General features: G+C 40.1%; 1 protein-coding gene across 2 annotated transcripts in view; it reads right to left on the bottom strand.

The window, feature by feature from the left end:
* DGKI (diacylglycerol kinase iota) overlaps positions 1-19490 on the bottom strand; it is a 456175-nt gene that overhangs the window by 230685 nt on the left and 206000 nt on the right. For both annotated transcript variants that reach the window (XM_057733401.1, XM_057733402.1), the window contains exons 7-8: positions 6958-7029; positions 3507-3623 (exon numbers count right to left, since the gene is read on the bottom strand). In XM_057733401.1, the coding sequence (XP_057589384.1) occupies positions 3507-3623; positions 6958-7029 (189 nt within the window). The remainder of the gene's footprint in view (positions 1-3506; positions 3624-6957; positions 7030-19490) is intronic.

Raw genomic sequence — 19490 nt, 5'->3', positions numbered from 1 at the left:
ATTCTGAAAATCTACACATAAAGGCAAACACGTAAGCATTTGTTATATATATATTTGCTGGTAACAAGGGAAAGGTCTCTTTACAGAAAAACTGTAGCTAAAAAATGAAGAATAAAGATTGGAAAATCACTCTTTAGCAAGCCCTCATGAAATAACAGATTTAGGGAACAATCCTTAATGGACAAAATTATAGATGAAAGACTGATGGACAACTTTATAATAGATGGATTAGGATGACAGCTCCTGAATTCACGGATCAATCTTAACATCACTAAGAGTGAACAGCCTGATATTGTTCCCTTAAAAGCAACATTATAGGGAAAGACACCATTACCCATATAGTCGTTTTGCCAAGAAATTAAACCTGAATCTGAGTCCTTATATCAAAATATTATTTTTTTACAAGAAACATGAGCCATATGGAAAATCATCTTAAAACACAAAAAGGATACACTCAGCCAAAATTAAAATATGGGATATTCTACAGGTAAAGTGACCCAATTTATTCAATAAATAAATGGCAGGAAAAATAAGAGGAGATTGCTAGAGACTGAGAGATTTAAGAGACCAGTCAACAAAGAGGCAGTTGCAGGCTTTGGATCCTAATTTGAAAAAAATAACTGTAGGAAAGATATATTTGAAACGATCAGAAAATATTTTAAGGATGCCACCTCAAATTATTTAATTTTGATGGGTGAGGTAATGGTATGTAGTGGTCTTTCTAAAGTGTTATCCTTCCGGGAAACAAAAACTATTTACAGATTAAATGATATGCTAAAATATGCTTTAAAATGCTCTAGCAAAAAAAAAAAAAAAGGAAGACTTCCACTTTCAGGAAGACAGAGTAAATGGGGTGGGACTAGGAGAAAAACGGATGTGGCTATGAAAAGGTAACACAGGGATACCTGTAGTGATGGAATTGGTCTGGGTCTTGATTAATCAATGTCAAGATCCTTGCTATGATGCTATACTATGATCCTGCAAGATGTTACTATGAGGGGAAAGTCTGTAAAGGGTATGTGGGATCCATCTGTGTTATTTCTTACAAGTGCATGTGAATCTCAAAACAAATTTAATTACAAAAAGGTAAATATGGTGTGGCAGGGGACACATGAAACAATAATAGCAGAGAAGTTCATGGTTATACATTTTTATGCTCAAGTGTCTAATGTAGTTATTTTAATGTTTACTATTCTTGGCACTGCAGATCAGTTCCTTTTCAGAAAAGATGTTTAATGATATAACATACAAATAACTAAGGGTTATTATTTAGACATAGGATAAGAAAAGTATTGATTGAAATGAAGACTAAGAAGGACCCGACCTCAAACAGAAATATATCAGGTATATGAGGTCTTGGTTCCAGAATTCTGACAGTGAGTTAAAATCTGTATATTTAAATGTAATGTTGAACAAGACACATAATAAGGAAATGCTTTGATAGGAAGAGACAAATGAGTACAATGTTTTGTCAGTAGTATTGCTTGTAGGAAAGAACTGACAAGTCAGAAAGAAGCAGACAACTGTTATTGAATATTGCAACAAGCAATTCAGGAGTGAAATGATAATTGCAGAGTTTGTATTTCAAGTCAGATTTCCATATTATCTGTGGTGTTTCAGGTATAGATCTGTTTTATGCCTTCAGAACATTAAAAATATCTGACACCAAAAAAAAAAGTTTATAGTTATGGAATTCATTATGATCTCCTCTTTCCCTTCACTTGCTTGAAAATTTTCACGACCAAAAGAATTTTTAAAGTTTAGAAAAGTAAACAGAATGTCTCCACAGAGTGCTATAGTCTTCTGATTCTCCTGTTCTATCTTCCGTGGTCCAAAATCCCAGACCACTGGGTCATCCTACACACTTGTGTTAGTTGTTTTTTTTCTAAACTACAATTTTACTCTATCACTCCCTTGCTTAAAAGGATAAAGTTGACATGAATAAAAAATCTCCCCCAGCCAGGCCTAAGCAACATTATACCCATCCCCTGCACCCCCCTATACAAACCTTCCACTGTAGTCAACCTAGTCTCACAGCCCCATGGAGATCATTTTGGAGAAAGCATCCTTGCTTGTGCCATCCCTCTCCACTGATCTAAATCCCACCCCTCTTTAAGGAGGCAGAATAAAATCCACCTGCTTTGTGAAGCTCTCCTTGATCTTGCCTTAAAACAGCTACCTGGTTCTTTAGAGCAAGACTGTGCATTACATCACAATGTCTAGTAGCCTTCTTGAAACCATCAAGGTTTTTGATGAAAACGTGCTGATTTAACTGAATATTTACTATAAAGCACATGGAGAGATTACTGAATTTTAGGGGAAAAACACACACACAAAAAGTAAAAATGTTAAAGAGGTTTTAAAATAACACCAAATTGGAAATGGGTACACTTTGAATCTCAGGCGTAGTATGCAGCTGACGTGCTATGTCACCTTGGACAAGTTATTTAGCATCTCTTGACACTCAGCTCTAAAATGTAAAATAAAATGACCAGATGTTCCATTTTTTAATGTGTAGATACTGTACTTGCCTCTGGAAAAGAGTTTCCAAGGGCTTCCATGAATTGTAACTTGGAAAGATGATTCCTACGTGTTACTCAGAGGTGAAACTTTATATAAAACACATGAAGCAATATGGTGTCCCTGATCCACCAGTTTTTAAATAAAACTGAGTCAATGAGAATACACTGCACAATGATTTTGGAGACCATTTGAAGTAGGACTTCCATATCTTTTAAAGATACTACATTCAAGAAGACTCCCTAAGGTACCTGTACCTTGGGGGAGGTAGAATCTTCTCCTTGTAACATTAAAAGTCTACCATCCTGTACCTTGGAGATGACTGTCTAAGATGTACAGTACAAAGGTAGAAATGTTTCTATCACAGATTAGGACCTTGTTGAGAAACCACCAAGATTTTCTAGACTATCGCAGCAGAAACTCTCCAGGACAGAAAGTACAATGAGGGTCGAATACAGAGTGAGACCAGGTGTTAAGAGGATAAATTCTACTTTGCCTTAATAAAAGAGTGTTGCTCTCTAAGCAGGCCTCGTGTATTGGGGAAGGTCATGACCCACAGTCTGCGTTCAGGTTGGAAGTGGTGGTATCGCAACCAAACAATGAAGCCTGCACAGGGCGCCCTCACAGCTGCTCCCTGGGTTGCCCAGGCTGGAAGAGAAGAGAGTTGTGTAAGAATCAGCTGTACCCACCACGGGTCCTTAATGAGCTCAGGAGAGCGCCCATCAAAGAGAACATTAGCACCTGAGCGGGGAGGAAACGCTCCTGCTGCGGAACTTTGATTTATTTGGGAAGAGGAGGCTGCTTCCATGAGAGAGCCCGATGCGGTACAGTGATGGGCGAATGGGATGAACTGGGAAGCACGGGACCATGGGGATAAGTGAGCCGAGATCGTTGGAACCCAGAGACTCGTCAGGGGGAGAATTGCAAGAAGCAGCGGTTACTTTTTCTCTGCGCTGGCCAAGCAACACCAGGGTCCCAGCAGTTACCTGAGGTTTCTTCACCTTAATGATCCAGGTGGGCGGGACAATAACAGCAGCGTGAGCCCCCAGGGAGCAGGGTTCCTCAATCTGATGCAGCATGAAGCAGGTCACCTTATTGTGAAACTGAAGGGAAAAACAGGCCAGTAAACAATTCTGTGCAAAGGAAAATGCTGCTGCAAGAAAGAGTAAGTACATGTGCACACACACACACACACACACACACACACACTGAGGGCACACACTCCTCATCACTGCCCAACCAGTCCCAGGAACTTAGAGACCAGATTTCAAATTCATTCCACTTTACAAACTGATAACAATTGATAACCAGAACTCTGTCTTGTAGGACAAGCCAGCTAAAACTTGATAACCTTTTAATAGGATAATTACATAAAGACGTTAGAGACTTGGAGGGGTCTGTGAAGGCTAACTTTGCACATGGTTTTGTTTCACTTGACTTGCACTGGTCACAGACTTGGTTGATCTGGGATGATGTTGAGAAGGAAATGAACACAAGCAGAAAGACAATGTCAACCACCTGCCTCTCCTTTTTCTATCCATAGATGTAAATCTTTCCCAGGTAGTCCTTCCAGTGTAGGGGACCCAAGAAAGAAGATGTCTCTTCTAGAGAGTTGTTAATCCAAGAGGGAACAAAGAGACTGCTTCTGTTGGGTTTGTTCAGGACCACTGGAAAAAATGGTCCTGTCATACTTGGCAAGTCTCAAGTGCTTTTGGTTTTTGAAAGGAAGTAGACTAATGATCATGACGATACCTCGGTTCTAGGGACTTAACTCTATACCCCAACAGACCGAGTAACCTTAGGCCAATCGTATTTCCAATCATCTTTTTTGTGACTGTAAAATGATAATGATGTGTGGTAACATTTGTTTTCTAATAAACATAAAATCCCTGTTACACAATTATGGGCTTTAAAATTTTCATCATAGTGATTTTTTTAAAAAATTTAACATTAGCTACTTGGATTATACTTAATGTGACCACATAATTTATCCTCTTAACTGAAACAATTTTAAGAAGGAAGGGGAGCACTGGTAATAATTATGTTGGAACAGCAGACATAAATTAGGACGGTCTCAGGAAAACTGGCAAATACAGCCACCCCAATTATATCACATCAGGGCAATTGTCTTCATTGTTGAACATCTTCAAGATCTGACATGATCCAGTGGCAAATTACTAAATCAATTAATGAAGCGTGAAATACTAATTAATAAGATAATAATTTCCACTACCACCAGTTACTTGTGATCTGCAAATAATTTGATATACCAGAGAAATGTCATTTGAATTCCTTCTTTAGAAAGTGATTTTATTTTTAGCAATTCAAATAACCCCCCAAATGAATGGCTATTGTATTTCTAAAATGGTAGTGATCTCAGAGACTGCCTATGCCAACTCTCTCAATTTATACCTGAGTAAGCTTTAATCTAGAGAAACTAAGAACTATGTCCAAAACTGCAGGACTTTTAAGCGGTAGTGTCAGGATGTGAATCTATGAAACTCAGCTCCCCAAACCAGTTTTATTTTCTGTTGCAGGAAGTGCCCATGGAAGGCACTTAATTGTTTGATATCAGATATCCTAGAAGGAATTACCTGTAGTGTTAAAATATACCACCACTATAGACTGTCTTAAAATGTTTTGTATTTTTAGTCCTTGAAAAATCAACTTCTACAATGTGGGAACCTGGGAAATTCAAAGATATCAATACTTGGAATTGACTAAAACTCTGCCGCAGGGGTCAAGTGAAATTTACTTTTTAGTGATTCAATTGGACTACAGATTAATGAAAAGAGAGCACATGTGTTCACTGTCAAGTGCGACTGAGTTCCCTAATTAAATGACCCGGGATCAACCATCTAACCACAACCTGGCAGCTACGGGGGCAGGAGCAGGCACAGCCTATCTGAGGCCAGGCTGATGCTATCTGGCAAGTGGCATCTCACTAGATCAGGGAAGCTAGCAGCACAGACAGAGTTGGGGACCCCTGGGCCCTAAATCAGCTTCTTCCTCTCCAGGTAGAGATATTGCTTTGATGGCATAGTTTCATTCAAGGACTAGGATGGCCTTATATTTGTGAACATGTTCTTGAACAGAAGCACAAAGATTATTTGTGTAACAACTAACTGAAAGGAGATGGAAATGTCAAAAATAAAAGAACATGCCAGGAGGGTGACCCAGCGAGCACGGAGCTTTCCAGACCAAGGTGCCCCTCCTTAGTGACAGCAGATCCTCCTGACATGAGGGGGCTGGGAAATTATGCCAGAGAGATTGTTAGGTGGAACCTGATGGAACTGCCGAAACTCAAAAAAGTTTTTGACCCACAAAAATGTTAATTTCATGTGTTTTAACTAAATGCCTCTGCTGCTCCCGTCGCATGGCCTTGTTTGGCTCGGTAAAACTGATGTGTGCAGAGGCCTGAAGTTTTCCTTCAAACTCTTTACCTAGCTAAAACAGCACAGCCCTTTCTTTTCAGGTTGGCTGTGCGGTGAGGGGACAATGTATCCCAATTATATAGTCATTCAAAAGAACAGGCGAATTGCGAGCAGGGGTCCCGACTTTTTCTTTAAAAGGACTAAATGGTAAATATTTTAGTCTTACGGGGTCATACTGTTTCTTCTGCAACTACTCAGCTCTGTTGCTATAGCATGAAAGTAGCCAGAGAATATATAAAGGATGGACTGTGTTTTACAAAAATAGCAAGCCATCAGATTTGGCCTACAGGCCATAGTTTACCAACCTGTGAGTTAGATTATACATTGTCTAGTTGAAGGAAGAAACAAAAAATGAACCATCTGGTTGGGACAAAGGTGTTAGAAAATGAAAAAAAGGGAAGAAAACTAAATAGGGAAATTACCATTGGGTCCTAAAGAGTATATGTATTCGAATGTAAGAAAGAGTTGCATTTCAATGAGCATACCTCCAACTATAACAACATCCAAACCTAGAGAAGGATACAAGACCACTCTTACCCTAATGCAGGCCCTTAAAAAAAAAAAAGTCACTCACATCAAAAACAGAAGAACCTGAATGCCTAAATTAAGATGCCTGAACTCCTGTGTTAGAGGGATTACCTAAGGTTGCAACTTCCTACTATGGGAGTCTCTGTCAACAATCTAGTGTAGTTGGGGAGAAAAGTGCCCAAGGAGTGAAAAGCTCTCGATTCTAGACCCAGGGATAGAACCAGGAGAGGATTTTCCAATCTATAACCCCAGGTTTCAAAGTATATAAATAGAGGGATTCATTTATAGTTTCTCCCAGCTCACTTACGCTATAGTCCTATAGTTTTAACCTCTTTCTTTCTCCATGTGTCCTATGAGAGAAATGATACATAACTTAGGATAACGTTCCGCTTACAGACAGGAACTCCAGCAAAGACCCAAGTCAATTTTGATAAAACATGAACCCACTTTGTTTTTATTTTATCCCCAAACTTACCGCCTGCTTGCACCAGGAACAGCTGATAGCCACGATCTCTTTACTGTGGAAGGAGAATTTTTGCTGGAAGCCCTGGGATGTTAGAACAAGAGACAGAGAATTAAAACCACTTCCAACACAGTGTGCATCTGCCCTCCTGAAGTCCAATGAAGTGAGCAAGGCCAGGCTTAAGCTAACTGGGAAGGCAAATGCCACAGTCGGCCCTTCGCCACTGCCACCTCCTACCACACAAGAGTCTCCCATCCCAGCATCCTCTCGAGTATGAGAGAGGAGGCACCAGTGTTTGCTGTACCACTAACCACTCAAAGTCAGCCACAAAAAAGCCTAAATAAATGAGGTTCTGATACATTTTTATTGTGAGTTAAAAAAAAAAAGCTGCTATTGGTTCACATGATTGTTTATAACAGTGGTCATCTATCTCAGAGGTCTATACGACCCTAACATCGAGAACCCACAAAGAGAGCAACGAAGCACGAGAGACGCAGGTGACCTAGAACTAAGAGTCTGGGAGAAGTCCAAGGGTAGAACAGGAAAGGCAGACACTTTCATGATCCCCTTGGGATGTCTGGACTCAAAACAAGCAGCTTTCAATTTCCATTTTTTGCCAGCAAGCAGCAATGAGATTAATGGAATGGCAAACACAATCCTCTTAATGAATAAACAGAATTACTTTTCCATCAAGAAAAGAAGAGAGGCTTTTTGGCTGCTTCTGTACCTAAATAATTACCAGAGAGAAGTACACAGTGACTCTCAGGGAATTTTTTTCGCTTTCCCAAAGCTCATCCATTTTTATCTGCCTGTGAAATCTAAGCCATACAAACTAATGCAGATCAATGACAAAAATATCTTAAAACAAGGCTTTTGTAAAGTGATCCAAAGAAAACAGAAAGATGTGACGGGCAGGAAAGCTTTTAAGACACTGGCTAAGTCTTGCTTAATGTGTACAGATAACTTTAAGTTAAAAAAAAATTCAATTTACACATTATTAAAAGAAGTCCCAACAGCATTTCTGCAGTCCTCATAATCCCTACCTATCTGCAGCATTTCATATACTAATGAGCATTTCCTAATTTTTGGTCCTCTCTCCTCTCTTGGTTTCCTAAAACACATCCCAGTTCTCCTCTCTCTCTCCAATCTACTGCACATGGACACATGACCAGAACCAGTGTCAGTCCTCTATGTTCTGCAGTTCCTCCTTGAATCCTTCTCTTTTTTCCCCAACCTCAAATATCACCTCAAGAAACATAACCTCTTAACATCAGACTCTCCTGGATTTTGAAAAGTTTCTGCATCAATATCCCTTTCTCAACAACTTAAGTAACAGTAGAATCACTCAGGGCAGAGGAGTTCACAGAGCAAGTTCTGCTCTCCTTACAAAAACCTGCTTGCGACATTGGTCCTTGGCTGGCATTCGGGAACTTGAACTTCAGGAGGGGTTCCCCAGTTTCCAAGACAGTTAAGGGTGGCTCACGTGCCTGAACCGTTTGTACAAACAAGCTGATGTTGAACACCTGCTTTCCTTCTGGGACTCTGGAAGTTGGGTATGTGCTAGGCAGGGGGTGCTTTGTCACCAGCCCCCAATAAAACCCTGGCCACCGAGTCTCTGATGAGACTGGGAGACAGTAGTTCACACATGTTGTCACAACTCCTGTTGGAAAAATGAAGCACACCCTCTGCAACCGTTAGAAGACTTTTGGAGCTTACACTTGGTTTCCTCCAGACTTTACCCCATGTGCCTTTTCTTTGTTGACTCCACTTTGTCACCTCTTGTTATAATAAATTACAGCTGTGAGTAATATATACCAAGTCCTATGAGTCCTCCTGGTGAATACTGAAACTGGGGTGGTCTTAAGGATGCCAAACATACTCACTACAAACAAGTCTTGCTATGCCTCCTCTGTCAATGAGAATATCATTTCCCCAGGAAAGGATGCACTTTTGTAAAACACACCTGGACTGAATTATTAGGACAAGTTGGCGTCCCTGGGTTTACTGCTGTGTCAGCCAGCCACAACCCACACAGCCCCTGGCATCAGAGTTATCACTGCCTGACAGAAATAGCATCCAGGGAGGACACAAAGTCCAGCGGACCAAATGGTTAGATAGGCAGGTCACTTCAAAGATGAGGCACAAACTATTCAATGTGAAACAAAATGGCACCAAATCAGCAGGAATGACTTCACATCAGAGTCACTTGAAAAGTTCCTCCTCTTTGCTGAAGCCACTCTTGATGGACTGACCAAAAAAACAGGTGAATAAGACTTCTCTTTAGAGCTACAGCAACAATTTGTGGCTGCTGTGTGCACAGGGAAGCCAGCAGCCCAGGGCAAGCACGCTGAAGGTGGTGCAGGGCCTGAGCAGGGACTCCTGAAGACAACCTTGGCTGCGTGATGGGATTCTCCCACCCCAGACCCCACGTCCAGCAGGCATCAAGCAAGCTCTGTGGACTGGTCACGTCACATCTGGATGTCTGCTCCATCTGCTAACTTGTCTCTCCATTGACAGTCTGTTTCCCTCTGTGTTCTTCCTTCTATCTTGGGCCATGCCACCAGGGAAAATGTTTTGTTTCTTTGTTTTCTTATTAATATCAGCCTCAATCTTAAATACTCAAATGACTACTTCTTTCATCGCGATTACAGAATAAACTTCATACTAACATTCAGCACCATCCATAATCTTCCCAGCCAATTTGTCTACATCAGTCTCCCACTCCCAGCCATGATAAATCCCTGTCTACAGTGAGATGGGATCAATTATATTCTAAAATATGCTTTATTCTTTTATATTACCATTTTTTCCCATTTTACCTTTTTTTTTTTTTTGCTGTTTTTTAATTCCGAACCCAACCACTTAGAATGCCTCCCACTCTTTCATTTACAGCATCTCAATTTTACTTCCACTACAAAATCTAAAAAGAATCTTCCAAGATCCCCTCAATTCACTGTAATCTCTCCTCCTAACCTACAGGCCTTACCACCTGTACCTCCCTTGGCATCGATGAACAGCTGCCCTAAGTTGCTGGTTATTTTACATGCACATGTTCTCTCTCTCCAATGGAATTATAAGCTCTTTGAGAGAAGTCCTTGTAATATTTCTTAACAGATCTCTACAACTTAGCATAGTTCTTTAAACATCACAGGCATGCCATGAATATTTTCTGATTAACTGATCAAGAAAGTCACTGCTACCATACTGTGACCCAACTACAAACTTCATGCTATCTAGACTTTAAAAACCAAACCCAAACCCCCGGAAAATATGCCCCCTCACTATACTCTCCCGCAACCGCTATAGATACGGCAACATGCTAGGCAAACCACTTAACCCTTCCACTTTCTTGGAACCCTCACCTGGAAGGGGTCATAAAAATACAAACCTCTCCGACGCCACTGGGTAGTTATAAGCATCGAATGAGGCAATGCATTCGGAAAGTTCTTTATAACACAGTACACATAAGTACATTTATTGCTAGAACCTCTTCCAACCCCCTGCTGACAAAGTCCTCCAGGGTGTCACATGTGACGAACAACACTGGATTCAGTGGCACAGAGTGAGTGTATCAGCCCATCCCCCTATTGATTATCCACCTTCCGACTTCAGGAAGAAATAGAGTCCAGTGTAGCCCTGACAGCCAGGCTGATACTAGACACAAACAACGAGGCCAGCCACAACTGGGGCGCTAGGCACTGTGCTTGTGCAGAATTGTGGTGGGTCCCTTGGAAATGAGCCTGGTGTGACAAGCTCTATGCTTTGTTTTGGATTCTAGTCTGGCAGAGTCACGGTGGCCATGGCTTCAGCATCACTGTCTAACATAAAGACATAAACAGAACCACACTGGAGCCTTCATGGACCAAGTTCCCATAGACCACCTGCAATGGGGAGGTTTTGCTGGGATCTTAGCACAGCAAAAAGAGACAGATTCCTAATCACCCATTTTTAAATGCTGGCCCAAATCTGGTGTTATGGTACCAACAGATGCCCTAACGGAACTTTACCTGACTCTGATTTTTAAGGGTTATATTGCTCATCACTGTCAACGAAGAAAACAGGGATGTGAGGTCAGATGCTCTGGAGCTCACTGACTTCAGAATTATAAATACCAAGAACCTTGAGGGATAAAGTTCTTTGAGTTTCTTAGCATAAAGTTTAAACAACAGTTATTCTGAGCAGCTAAAGCTTTGTTGCCTCTTTTTCTTGCACAATCTAGGGCATACACTAAACAGCACTCAGTTTTACAGCCTTGGCTGAAAACAGGAAAAAGGGCTTTACTGGAAACAAACTATTTCATTGCTTACGTATTTAACTGAGGTTTGGGTGAGGGAATTTCCTGACCGTAGCCTGATTCCCTGTTTGATTTGATCCAACCCAAGAGTTAATACTGCTCTTGCCTCCAAAACCTTAACCACCACCAACAAAATAAACCTTGCCACATCCACTTGCATATTCAAAGCTCACAAAGTATTACAAAAGGCAAACCCAAGGGAATTATAAAATCAGACTAAATCAATATCTATCTTAACACAGAGAACTTCATTTTTGCTCAAATACTCCCTTTCGTTTTTGAAAAATGTAAATTCTCTTTTACACATTTTATATTTAATATCTAACATGTTCATCCTAAGCTTAATTAGATGCAAAGATCATTATTTCTAGGAAAATAAAAATAAAATTTTGAAACAAAACTATTGTAGCACTCCTGTAAACTTATCCAGTGGGATATAAATAACATAGCAATTTGATAACTCACAAAGTAAAAGGAAACCTTTCCAATTAGAGCAGATCTCAAACTGGTTGTGCCATTCCCACGCAACTGCTTTTAACCACTGGAAGCTGACAACCAGTGATGACGTTTCAGCGTCTGACCAGCTGAAGCTGATGAGTAACTAAGACCTTGGAGTGACCTAGATGCAGACCTCCACCAATCAACCCCACTGAAAACTTTTTTCTAACCAATAAAAAACAACACTTGTTTGACCTTTGAGTGACCCACATGCAAACTCAACCAACCTAATGGAAAACTTTTTTCTGACTAATAAAAAATGGCACTAGTTTTAACCCATGATCTACAGACTTACGGACTAATTCTGTCCTATCCAGAGCTGAACCTTCAATATTTAATTAACAGTCACCACGAACTGATCTCTTTCCTCATACACACAAGTTGTTGACTTTTTCCTGTCAACAAACTATTCATCCCGGTTTTCCACAGATAGGTGTACCCTTGCCTGGCAATGCGAATCACTGGATATTAGGCTAGTTTTATGATATGCCTTTTCCTTGGCTTTATCACAGGGTAAAATTGGTACCATTAATACTGTAGTTTATGCAAGCTTAGGGTTTATTTACTCGTAGAAAATCTAATTTATCTGAAATTCCTAAAGCTTCCTATACTGATTTTAGTGGTTTTAAGCTAAAATTTTTATAAACACTCATGATTTTCAAAATGCAAACATATATGGTCATCTAAATTGAATGAGAATAAACAATGTCTTTATAAATGGAATTATAATAACCAATTTTTTTATAACTTCTGACAGTGTTGCAAATTATGTGAATCTATAGTTACTTTATTAGAATTATCTTTGAAAAATCTAATTCTTTGGGTTTAATTATAATACACTTTATGACATTAATTAAGAGCTCTGAAAATTTATCATTGCCCTTATTGTCCATAATATGCCCTCACTCAAGGGTAATCACTGACTCTCATGTACTGATTGACATTTTAATATTCCTCAATAGAGCCTTCTGCATCCCTCCATTCTAATGTTGGTAATTACAATTTATTAATCAAACCCATCAGTCATTATTCTCCGATAGTTTCTGCTTTTCCCATTAATTTATCTGAAGGTCCTTGATACAAGCTACAGATCAAAAACTGAGTCTCCAGAGCAGGGTGGAGGGTGGTGGTTGGGGGAGAGCAAAATTTAGGGCACAGGATTCTCCACATAAGTTAACACTGCTACCACAAACCTGTCAATCTGTATGAAGCGCCTAAGACGTGATATCCAGAGCATCTTCCTCAGATGCAGATGACTTCATGGAAGTAGAAGCCTTAACCTTGTAATTAAGGTATAACTGACATTAAGCCTATAACAATGGCCACTGATATACATTTCGATTTACATGTTAACTATTTTAATTGTGATGTTCATATTTTTATGGCCATTCTGATTCTAGGACAAATATGCTTTATTCAGATACTTATATTCAATATGGCCAAAACTGCATACAAAACTGTAACTGTTGGGTTTTATACCTTTGTCCTAGAATACCAGGGAAGTTCCTTACATGAAAATATTTACCTAATGACCCAAACAGCTACAATTATAATAATGGTCTTCCATGAAAACTAATGTCCATCTCTGACTGCCCCATAATTGACAACTTTCCCAGTAAAAATTATCATTTTAATGCTGATAAGATTCACCAAGCAGATTGTTTTTCAGAAAATTTGTTTTTGACAAAAAATATTTTTTTAAAAGACAGGACTGATGTTACCACAGTTACCAGCTACAAATCATTACAGGTATTCAGAGAAGCCATATAATCTATAATCTTGTTGACAGTATGACATTCCAGGAAATGACTGGCCATACTCTTCACCCTTAACTAACTGAGGAAAATGCTCTTCTGCTGGTAAAACTAATCATATTTTCTTTTTGTGCAAACTTAGACTATTTTGCTATAACAGCTCCTAGACAACTGAGAAAGAGACAAAATATGCCAAAATTACTCAGATTGTGTCCCTCAGATTCATGGCTTCATGAATCTGAGGGACACAATTCCTATGTCAAAGGAATATCACCATATAATGCATGCCTTAGAGAAAGAAAAGATTCTTCTACCTCGAAATAGTTCTGACTTCACTTGGGATTTTAATAGTCAACTGATGGGTTTTCCAGCTGTCCTTAATATAGCAACTCTAGCAGGCCAATTTCTGTGAGATTTTGATTTCTGCTCCCTCTATCACAGCAATTCTGGCATCTTTACTTCACTAAACATGGTCTGTTTTGTTGTTGTTGTTGTTATTCAAGTTTCAAATGCCACTCTAGTGTTAGATCTACTCTTCCTGGTAGGATCTCAGATGACCTAATAATGTTTTCACACCAATGTCCCCAGCCAGAAACATGCAGGGGCTGCTCAGAGAGAAAAAGGAATCCATCTTGAAAAATCTAGCTTTAAGACCTAACCAATATGTACCGGCAGGAATGGGAAAGTGTACATGGGACTGGACCCTGAGGGTGGAGGACAAAGTGGAGGCAGGGCTTAAAGCTGGATGAAAGAGAGTTTCTCAGTGTGGAAGCACTCATCTACAATAGAGAACTTAACACGCTGTCAGGAACCCCAGAAGATGGTGCTAACACTAGGACTAACACTAATACTAGAATGGCATTTGAAAACTTGAACGAAGAAACAGACCATGTTAAGTGAAGTAGCAATGCCAGAATTGCTGTGATAGAGGAAGAAGCAATCAAAATCTCACAGAAATAGACAAGTTAGAGTTGCCGTGGCACACCAGGGACAGCTGGAAAGCCCATCAGTGCACTATGTTCTGCAAGAGGGTCCAAAGGATACTCCACTTACCAAAACAAGGAGAAACATGCCGGTGAGAAGGGTGTAATCGATGAGAAGCTCTCCTTTCCTCTCTAGGTTAGGCCTGATGGTAGGAAATCCTACAGAGTGAGCACTCTTGATTGCAATTAGGATTATAAAGTTTCAAACTAATACAGCACATGCGGCAGCACTTAACCATTAAAGCAAGGTGGATGCAATTACTGCAAGAGTGAAGTTGCAGCCTTGAAGGCTTGACCAAATGGTTAATACAGCATGACCTACCAAAGGCAAGATAGGTCATCAGATAAAAGAGGTATTAATCAATACAATCAAAAGAAATCAAGAATGGCAGACCAAGAAATACGAGGGTAAATGCTCCAATAAAGGGTCAAAACATTTTGCCCCATTTCTGGACTAAAGCCAGTTTTCAAAGATACAATCCATTGATTGAAGGAGAGGGCAAGTCCCCAGGAGAAGAATCTTGCAACATCATAGTAAGAGTCTATGGCAACATTTCCCCAGACTCTATCTAAAAGGATCTACTTGGTCCATTTACTTGGGTAGCTGTACACTGGGAAGAAAGAAACGTCCAAATATTTTAAAGACTGTTGGACAAGAGTCTAAATCAACATGTATACCCAAGGACTGGGGTATGAAGCAGCACCATGGTCCCCTACTAGAGTAGAGATTATATGAGGTCCAGTTAAAAAAGGAGTCCTGGACTAGGAATGGTTTACAGAGAGTTTACTATCTCTGTAAACCCAGCAGGGTTATTTTCCCTAGTCCCTAATTGTACAGTTGGATAGTTGAAAGAACTCCAATACTTACCAAACCCATAATCATTTAATGGTGCTGTGTTTCCATGGTAAAATACATGGATGCAGAGACCAAGGCGTGCGAGCAGGCGTACCCCTGCCTACTATCACTCTCACTGGCCCACTTGGGGAATTTGTGCTTCTTTTCCCCACGTCTCTGGGATCTGAGAGTCTGAATACCAGATGGGGAATATCTCCACCATGGATAACAGGAGACCCTTAATCTACCACTGCATCAAGTTACTTTGGCATCTTTGTGTCAAGAGACTGACAGGCACAGGAAGGAGTCACCATCTTGGCCCTGATCATTAGGTGGAAATATAGGTATTTGACAATGGAGGCCGGAAGAAAATATCTGGCACCCAAATTATCCACTGGAATATCCTTTCTAATTATTTGAAAACTTCTGATGAGAAATAGACAAGTGCAACAGCCAAGACCAGGGAATCAGACTGCTTAAGGTAAGGGTCTCAGTCACTCCACCAAGTAGGTCACTGCTAGAGACTGAATGCTTGTGTCCCCTCAAAATTCATACATTGAAAACCAATCTCTAATGTGTTGGTATGTGGAAGTGGGGTCTTCACAGGGTGATTAGGCCATGAGAGTGGAGCCCTCATGATGGGACTAGTGTCCTTATAAAATACTTTTATAGCTCCCTTGTCCCTTTCACCATGAGGGAACTCAGAGAGAAGATGGACATCTATGAATAAAACGTAGGCTCTCACCAGCAACCAAATTTGCCAGCATCTCAACTTTAGACTCCCAGCCTCCAGACTGAGGAATAAGTTTCTGCTGTTTTTAAGCTACCCAATCTATGGTATTTCTGTTACAGCAGCCCAAACAGGCTGTTGCCTCGACCAGAAGTGTTAATTGAGAGTGAGGGGACTACAGAAAGGGTGGTTGAAGAGGGAAATGGAGAACATCAGTTGCAGATTTAAGACCAGCTGACACTGAGAGGACCGTAGCGTATCCCACTAACCTTCCTCTTATATGTTTCTCCGAGAAGTAAGACCAACCAGAATCCCAGAGGAGCTTTTCTGAAAATGTATTTTATGAAGGAAGTGATTCTAAGAAGCACAAGGGACAGACTGTATTAGATGCTGTGATGTTCCACCCAGAAAACTCTGCTGCGGGCCTGAAGCGCTCAGCTCACTCCCCCAGTTGACAGGCATGCTGGAGGCTGAAGACTTTCCAAGGAGTCACCTTTCCATCTGTAGGCATTGCCCTGAGCCTGAAAGAGTCACCTCAGCCAAGGACAGCCCACATCCAATTACTAGTCAAGGCAGAGCAACTCTGAGGGGCTATTCCAGCTCCTTGTGGGATTGGCTGAGGCCTCTGTTGGGGCTGCACTGCAGTTCCACTCCTCCTTCAGCACGATCCTCATGCCTTCACTCAGGAAGGCATTTCTGAAGAAAGATCAATGGGGACCAGAATGACTAGAGCATCACAGTAGCTGTAACTACATTAACTGGTCATGCCAAAGATGAGGGGAGCAGCAGCAGGAGCAAAACGTCTCTACAGGTGAGAAGTGAGTGACAACCACCTGGTGACTGAAGCAAGAAACACTATGCTTCTGAGCCCTCAGCCCCTGTCCTCCCCTCCCCTTTTTAAAACCACTTTGAAGTAGGAATGACACACAAAAAAAGCTGCACACATTTAATGGGTACAACTTGATGAGTTTGGAAACAAGTATATACCTGTGAAACCATCATCACAATCTACACCATAAACACAGCCATCACCTCCAAAAGTTTCCTCCTGCTCTTCTTGGTTATTATCATCTTTTCTGATAAGAACACTTAACATAATATCTACCCTCTTAGGAAAATTTCAAGTATACCATACAGTATTGTTAACTACAGGCACTCTGCTGTACAATAGATCTCAAAGACTCATTCATCTTACATAACTGAAACTGTGCACCCTTTGTACTTCCCCATTTTCCTTTCTCCAGATGAATCTGGAGGACATTATACTCAGTAAAATAAGCCAGACACAGGAGGAGAAATACTACATCATGTACGATACCACTTACATGAGGAATCTAACACAGTCAAATGCACAGAAGCAGGGAATACAATGGTAGCTGCCCTTATCTCCTCACTCGATACTCAGCCAAGGACACAAAGAAAAGCCAGGCTTACAGCAGCTATGTGGGCATGGGCTCCGTGGAGAGGCTTGATTTTTTTGACCTTGCTCTATTACCCACTTTACATCCTCAAGAGTCTTCCTGAGGTTAGTGGCAGAAGATTCCTCTGTGATAGCTGGACAAATATACAGACAGGCAAATAACAAAATCTGCCTAACTAGTGAACAGATCCTCACCCTTGAACTTCCTTTCCTTGTCCCTAACTCTGCAGATCTCTTGAGAGCTGAGCTCCATGGCTCACACATTTTTAGATCAGTAAAGAATGGTGCTTCAAGATGATAAGGAAACATCCCCCAAAGCTCCAGGTCAGTAGTCTCCATTATTTTTAGACTCTCTAAACCCTTTCACTATTCATCCATGTCTCAACCACACCCCCATGGAATGTCTTAAGTCATTTTGTCATTTTTGCAATATAAAAGTGCCATTAAGGATACTTCCGTTAGATGGGTGTATTTTAATTATTGCACAAGTTCATTTTAAATTAATTTTTAACAATATTCATTATAATAAAGAGTAGTTTTGACATTTTCCCATTTAATTAATGCTACCTGCAGTTTAGTTTAACTACATATGAAAGTACATACAATTCATTGACAAATAATTCATAATGATGTGGCATGTTTGATTAGGAAACTGGAAGGTTATCAAAAATGTAGACCAAAGTTAGACTATGTGTTGTTATATTAAAAACTGCTTTCATGATTTGATGTTTGAAATTTAAAAATTTATTTTTATAACTTTTATATATGTTTCTAAATGAAGACACAAAAGATAAAATTTCAAGTTGTGACTGACAAGCATATTTCCTCAATTACCATACTGCTAGGTTTGGATGGTTCCTTTAAAAATGAAAGATCAAATTAGCTATAATCATGACTATCTTTTTTCTTTGCATATTGATTTTTTTTTAAGTACTACTAGGGATAACTCAGTGTTAAATAAATCTAGAATGAATGAGTGCAAGGTGCAGATGTGGGGAAGAGCAGTAAAGAGGTACACTTGTAGAATACGTATGCAGCTTTAACCATTGGCTGAATATAGATTTACACTAAATATGTACTAGATCAATACGTATGCAGCTTTAACCATTGGCTGAATATAGATTTACACTAAATATGTACTAGATCAATACGTATGCAGCTTTAACCATTGGCTGAATATAGATTTACACTAAATATGTACTAGATCAATCCCACTGCCCCTTCAGATCCACTCTCCATTTTTCTCTATCCCATGTCCTGTTGTAAAAAGTTAACTTTTATGGATTGCCTCAACAATGTCCCTTGTGCTCTGGTTTCTATTGGGTTTGGCCACTGGAGAGTGAAGGTGAGTGAAGTTGGGATATTTCTTCCCCCAGCTGGTAAATCACCTCGGGCCGGCTAAGTCTCATGACTAAAGGTTACAGTTCCTGTGAAGGGTCCTCTCCAGGACCCCTTTAGACATGGCTTGACCACAGCTCCCTGCTGATACTAGCCTCGAGTTTCTCACTCTTCTTTGTGGTTTCTCTTCTGCTTACATATTCAAAATATTCTCTTTATTAAACACTTACCAAATTACATAACTTGAGTATGACATCTCTTTTCTGCCTGGAGCCTAACTCTTACAATAAAGTAGGACTACGAATAAAAACAATGTAAAACTACGTGATGGTCATAAACATGGCAGCCTGGTAGTCGGTGAATGTCTAAAGCAGCTGAGCAACTGAGTCACGAGCTGTCTCATCTGATGGCCATTACATGCTGCGCACACTCAGCCAAATGAGTAATCAAGGCTTGAGAGAAAACTAGTCCAAATATTTACTCTGGATTTTAAAAAGTAGAAAGTGAAACCACAAACACCCTTAACCATAAACACTCACTAATAACCCCCAAAGTTTTTAAACTACCCAGTTTAAAAATTTTTCTTTGCTAAGAGAAGTACTTTTTACCCCATCCCAATGGATAAATTATAGCATAATGTGTATAGAAGTGTGTGTGTGTGTGTGTGTGTGTGTGTGTGTGTATAACAGTTTA

The sequence above is a fragment of the Hippopotamus amphibius genome, chromosome 4, assembly GCF_030028045.1.
Source record: "Hippopotamus amphibius kiboko isolate mHipAmp2 chromosome 4, mHipAmp2.hap2, whole genome shotgun sequence".
NCBI lineage: Eukaryota > Metazoa > Chordata > Mammalia > Artiodactyla > Hippopotamidae > Hippopotamus > Hippopotamus amphibius.
The sequence above is the reverse complement of the archived record's forward strand: the minus strand, read 5'-3'. Positions and strand labels throughout refer to the sequence as shown.